We start from the raw sequence: 6,500 nt of genomic DNA, 5'->3' as shown, positions 1-6,500 counted from the left end.
TCCTGCAAGGGCCCCACATTACCTGGGACCTTCTTTTTACCCCCTATGTATTTAAAAAAAGACTTCTTATTGTCCTTAATCTGGGAAGCTAGTCCCAGTTCCATCTCTGCCTTGGCCTTCCTAACTACCCCCCTACATCCCCGAGCAACTGCAGAATAGCCCTCCTTGGTGATGACCCCTTCTTTCCATTGGGTGTAAGCCACCTTTTTAGCAAGGAGACATTCCCGGATGCTTTTGGTGAGCCATGGGGGCTTATGCGCCCTTCTGCTCCCTTTGATCCTCATTGGGATTGCCTTCCTTTGGGCTTGGAGGATCATCTGTTGACTCTGTTGGATTAGAAAAAAAATGTCCCTCCAAAATTTATGAACACACACAAAAAAAAACAGGCCATTTATTTTAAAGCATTCTTCTGCATACATAGCTTTCCATATACATACAAAATTAGTACTGAAATCTCATTTTTAATTGTGTCATCAAATCAAAACGTACAGCTGTGACACTTAAAAATAGTTTATGTTTACAAAATTGGCACATCTGAAAAGATGTCATTAAATGTTTCAGTTATAGCTATACAATGTCTAAGAAAAATATGTTAATTTTAAAGGATAAGAAAAATATGAAATGTGTTACTTGTAATACTTTATCATATAAATACAAAGATAATTTTTGTTGTCACTATAAACACCAGGGCATATGATAAATAAGTATCCATTTCAACTGTCTGCCGATATTTTCTGCCAGTTGTAACTAAAAGTGTTCAGAAAATGCAAACTTTCAGTCAGATAGCACAATCTTCTTGAGGTGTATATTTTATACCTAAGGATTTTTTTTTACACACACAATATTTATTGTAAGGTCCGTGACTGCCAAGATATAAAGCTAAAGTAGGCATTTCCAGCATAGCAAAAGGTAACCATGAAGGCAAAGAACTGTAGAAAGGAAAGAGAAAATAAACAAGTTAGAAAACATAAGATTCTTAAAGCTTTCTAATCTCTGAAAATTACAGGATTTAAAGAGCAAAAATATACACTAAAAGTATTCCATTCAGGCCTGAACCCAGTAATCCTTAGTCCCAGTGAATATTCTGCAACTGTAATGCGTGCAACACACTCATGAAATACTATTTAATATCAGTAATGATAACAAGAACTTTACACAAAACAGTAACTTTTGCAAGATATGACTGGTGTTCCAAGTGGCTTACATTGTATACTTTCCTTCATTACTCTTTCAACAGACATGTATAATTACATATAATATACATTGCATTATATTATACATAACATATTGTATAATAATATTAATACGATATATAAACTGATGTTTTATACAAATAAGGCTATTGCTCAAATATCTGTATAGTTATGAGTTTGCTATATTTGGGAAGAAACTCCAAAGAATAGCTGTTAATTTATTGAGTTAGATACAGGTTCCCAACACTATCCTGTGCTAGTGGCAAGATTCCTGTTAGCACAGCAAGTTATTTAAAATAGGCAGTTTATGATCAGCAATTCTGAATTGTGTTAAAGTAAAGATTGCTATTCTGAATTATGCTATAAAGTATTCTGAATTAAGGAACAAATAAGGAATATTGCTCACGTTAACTATGAATATTGTTCATGTTATTATTTGCTTAAGTCTGTCACTTATACAGTAATGGACCTTAGAAAAGTATCACTAAAACTTGACAGGAGGCAGGGCAGGGTGGCACCTTAGGCTAAAAATGGACAATCAGTCCCAGTTTAATTCGGGGCTGATTGGACTCAGTGGAATCCTTTACACAGGAGGCTTACATGGCAGTTAACTGCCCTCAAATTAGCTCTGTTTGTTCTGAGGTCAAGTGTTAATTCTGATACTTCACAGGTACTTAAATGTGGAACAATGGGTTTGTCCATCTGTAAGGACTGAGAGACAGAGGCCAAATACAGACAAATCAGAAAGTCAAAGGCTAAATTGATTCAATCTTTGCAGGTTAATCTAAACTGCCTAGATCAGGGGTAGGCAATTATTTTGGGCAGGGGGCTGCTTACCCAGTTTTGGCAGGCTGTCCAGGGCTGCATCAGTAGCCCCGCCCCTTACCAGGTGCCCTGCCCTCTGGTTGCCATCTTGGGACCAATGTCCCAATGTCTTTGGTTCCAAGACACTGGTCCCATGTCCCAGGGCCAGTACCAGTGGGGCCCAAAGCAGGGCACATGCTGGCAGGGGTCTGTGGAGCCGGGCTGGGCTGTACCAGCACGGAGACGGAGAGCTGGCCTGGCTCCATAGAGCCCCTGCCGGCTGGGACCCCGTGCTCCTCCCACCCTGCTCTGGGCACTGGGCCTGGGACACCCGTGCAGGCCCCATGCTCCCACTGGCTCCCCACCCACTTACTGCCAGTGCCCCCCAGCCCTGTGGTACAGGCACGGGGCAGCGCAAAGCCCCAAACCCATGCTCTCCGGCAGGGAAGAAGCTGGTGCTGAGCGCAGGGAAAAGCGGCCCCTCCCCTGCCCCATGGCTGGCACTCCCTGCTGCAGTCACTCGCAGCCCACATAGGGCTGTCCTGAGCTGTCACAGGCAGCCCCAAGCAGGCTACAAGTGGCTACAGCACAGGGCACCGGCCACTGGGCAAGTGAGGGGCCGCTTTTCCCTGTGCTCAGCACCAGCTTGTAACCCGCCCCTGTTGCCAGCCTGCACCAGCTCCAGGCTCGCCCATCAGGGCTGTGCACGGCGGCGGCAGCTGCGGCCTCTCTACGTGCCATACCAGGCAGTGTTGGCTGCTGTTGCCCACCCGGAGCTCATGTGCTGGGCAGGCCAGAGGCGGCAGTGGCAAACACTGCCTGGTGCAGCAGGCAGGTGGGGGTCACAGCTGCTGTCACCATGCACAGCCCTGATGGGTAAGCCCAGAGCCAGCACACGGCCCAGGCTGGCAGTGGGGCTGGGTTACAAGATGATGCTGAGCACAAGGGAAGTGGCCCCTTGCAAACTCCTTGGGTGGCAACCTGCACTGCAGCCACTCTCAGTTCACCTGGGGCTGCCTGTCCCTGCTCCAGACAGCCCTGTGTGGGCTGTGAGTGGCTGCAGCAGGGAGCACCAGCCATGGGGTGGGGAAGGGCCACTTTCCTCCATGCTGGAAAGAAGCCCAGGAAAAAAGCTGAGCACAGGGCAGGGGAAAGCTGAGCTTAGTGGGGGAAAAGCAGCCCCTCCCTGTGGCCAGCACTCACTGCTGCAGCCGCTCACAGCCCACACAGGGCTGTCCGGAGCAGACACAGGCAGCCCCAGGTGGGCTGCGAGAGGCTGCAGCATGGGGCACCGGGCACTGGGCGGGTGAGGGGCCACTTCCCCGCCCCCCCCCCCCGCTTAGCTTTTCCCCAAGCCACTTTTCCCCGGGCTCCTTCCCTGCCCGGGGTTCTCCCCAGCCCTTCCTCCCACCCCCTTACCTGCGGTTCTGATGCGGGGCAGCCATGTGGTCCCAGGCCAGAAGCCCTGGCTGGGGCTTCCAGCTGTGGGGGGCAGGGCCAGGGAGGCCCTGCTCTTGTGGGAGCCCACTGGGCTTCCCCTGGGTCCTACTTCCAGGACTCAGGCAGGAACCAAGGGCAGAAAAATATTAAATTTTTAAAATTTTTTTTAGGGGCCCTGAGGGCCAGACAGAATGGCCTCATGGGCCGGATCCAGCCTGCAGGCCATATTTTGCCCACCCCTGGCCTAGACTGAACTGAGAAGCAAGTGAACAGCCGTGAACAGGGGAAAAGCCAGGCAGGGAAGGGGGTTTATACACCCCTCCCTCACTTCTGCCTCAGCATGCCTGCCCGGGCTGGTGTCCGGCCACCCCCCTGCCCATCTCCACCCAGCAGCAAGAGGGGAAAAAGCCCATTGGGGTCTGCTCCACCCCCACCAGGCAGACACCAGCTGGGGTCCAAAGCCAGGTTTCCCCACCCCCACCCCCTTCTCAGTCAGCCAGAGCAGCAACAGTACTCTGGCTAGGGAGCCGAAGGGTGGGACTGGAACAGACAGCACAGCCTAGGCCTGCAAAGCATCCTGGGATGCTGAGGGATTGCGAGTTAACTTGAATCAGAAAGGGGTCTGGGACAGAAGTTCCATAAACCAGTGTGACCTCAAATCATTTCAGTCTGATACTACATCTAACCAGGTTTACCTTAAACCAGTTTCGGACATTTTGAAAGCAGTTTAAGTGTACAGCACTTCTGTTGTGTTATAGATTTGAACCAGTTTCTGATCACTTAAGCCAGTTTATGCCTAACTTCTGTCTCTAGCTGAAATGCTCAAATATGAATCAAGCTGGTCATTTGATTTTAGCCCAAGAGATTAACTCTTTGAGAAGCTTTTATCACTGACCAAGTAGGCTGTCTATGAATGCTCATGCATCTATGAACCAGATAGTCTCCAAGGTGCCACCCTGCTCTGCCTTCTTGTACAAACACTGTATAAGACATCTAAGACAACTGTAAAATGTATAAAATATCTGTTGGCCAATCTTTGTCCAAAATATACGGCGTTTCAGAAATTAATGGCAAAATGGCTGCCCATGCTATATGTCAGCAATAAAGTGGGAGACTACATAGCAGTGGGGAACAGTGAGGGCTAGGGACAGAAGTTGCATATAAACCAGTTTAGGTGGCTGCCTACAAACTCCTCAGGGGAGATCAACAGCAAATAGGTAGAGCCCTTTTCTCCCCAGCACCACCTGGGGTGACAAGGAACAATGGTAATAAGCTGATGGAGAATAGGTTTAGGTTAGAGATCAGAAAGCAATATTTTATGGTTAGGGTGGCCAAAATCTGGAACCAACTTCCCAGGGAAGTGGTCCTCACCCCTACCTTGGCAAATTCAAGAGGGGGTTGGATGATCACCTGTCTGGGGTCTTGTGAACCCAGCATTCATTCCTGCCTGTGGGAGGGGGTCAGGCTAGATGATCTGTTCAGGTCCCTCTTGACCCTAGCTACTATGAAACTATGATCAGAAACTGGTTTAAACCTGTAACACAACAGACGCTTAGTGCACATAAACCAGTTTAAAAAAATGGCTGAAACTGATTTAAGATAAGTCTGATACTACATTCAACCAGGTTTAACTGATCTGTGTTAAATCAATTTATGAAACTTCTGTCCCAGACCCCTTCCTAGCTTAAGTTAAACCAGAGTTCCCCAGCATCCCAGCATGCTTTTCAGCCCCAGACTGGGTTGTCTGCTCTAGACAGCAGGTTTCATCCTGCCTCTATGGTTTCTACCTAGAGCAGTGAGGGCTGACTGACAAGGGGGTGAGGGGAAAGCCTGACTAGGGATGCAGCCCAGTCTATGAATAGGGGGAGGAGGGGGAGAAGAGGAACAGAACTGCCCTCCCCCCAGGCAAACCCTGGCTGGAGCCAAGGATGGGAATTAAACTCCTCTTCCCCTGTTCAAACTTACTGCTAGCTGTGACTGAACTGCAAATTCCAGAAGCACCTGGAGGCAGGAAGAGGAAGTGATAAGTAACCCTGCAGAGTCCTTCTGTTGTGATTCTGGACTGTGAATCCCAGAGACCTTGGGGGCAGCAGGAAGAGGATGTGAACACACAGATAGAGACCCATTCTCTAGCACCCTGCAGCTTCTGGCCCGAGCCACTGCAGGCATTTGGCTGCATTTCCTGAATCAAAGGTAAATATCTGTTCACGTCTCATCAATTTAATCTGTGAATCTTAGACTAACCTGCAAAGACTGAATCAATTCAGCCTTGGGCTTTTTGACCATCTGCACCTGGCCTGATGGTGGCATTGTTTAAGACTTTGTAGAGAAGTAATGGGATCTAGTAAATGATCATTGCAAATGAAATGGTTTTATTTTGAAATTGCTGTTGGTTTCTGACACCCTCATATTTAAATTGGGAACACCAAGAATACTGTAGAACAGGGGTGGCCAATCTACAGCATGAGTGCCACAAGAAGCACAAGTGACCTCTGTGTGGCAGGCAGCACAACAGCAGATAGGGCAGGGAGCAGAGCAGCAGATCAAGCAAGGGAAGGGGGTCAGAGTGGCACTTGGGAAGGGTGCAGGGCTAATTTGTGGCAAGCCTGCCAAAAAAATGCCGCTATAGGAATTGATGTAAAGTATGGTTAATATACAATGCCTTTGCCTTCTTTGTTAGGAGAAGACTTAGTTTCCCACACTTCTCATGCAACAACAACAATTATGATGACGGAGAAAGCATTAGATAGAAATTAGTCTGTTATCACCGAAACCTTAACGATCTCCATTTTTGTATAAGTGAGGCTTGGCTTCATTTCTAGAGTTACCCATATTTCTAGTTCCAAAAAGGAGGACATCTGGGGGAGGTGGGTGGCCCTCACTCCAAACCTGCAGGCCCCAGTCCCTGCTGCTGCCCTTCAGTCTTGACACACAGACATCTGGCCCTGCTGGTGTCCCTCACTCCCAACCCACAGACTCCTAGTGCTGCCACTACCCTGCACCTCTAAACCACAGCCCTCCCACCCCCACAATGCCCTCACTCCCAAGTCACAGCCCCCCAGC

General features: G+C 48.4%; 1 protein-coding gene across 1 annotated transcript in view; it reads right to left on the bottom strand.

Moving 5' to 3' along the window:
- Window positions 1–365: 365 nt before the first annotated feature.
- The window catches only part of CMTM8 (CKLF like MARVEL transmembrane domain containing 8), a 67,738-nt gene continuing 61,603 nt past the window's right edge, over window positions 366–6,500 (bottom strand). Inside the window, exon 4 of the mRNA XM_019508796.1 lies at window positions 366–929. Coding sequence (XP_019364341.1) covers window positions 846–929 — 84 coding nt within the window. The 3' untranslated portion in view covers window positions 366–845. The remainder of the gene's footprint in view (window positions 930–6,500) is intronic.

This window comes from Gavialis gangeticus, unplaced genomic scaffold (genome assembly GCF_001723915.1).
Source record: "Gavialis gangeticus isolate Ggan-Ray unplaced genomic scaffold, GavGan_comp1, whole genome shotgun sequence".
NCBI classification, from domain to species: domain Eukaryota; kingdom Metazoa; phylum Chordata; order Crocodylia; family Gavialidae; genus Gavialis; species Gavialis gangeticus.
The sequence above is the reverse complement of the archived record's forward strand: the minus strand, read 5'-3'. Positions and strand labels throughout refer to the sequence as shown.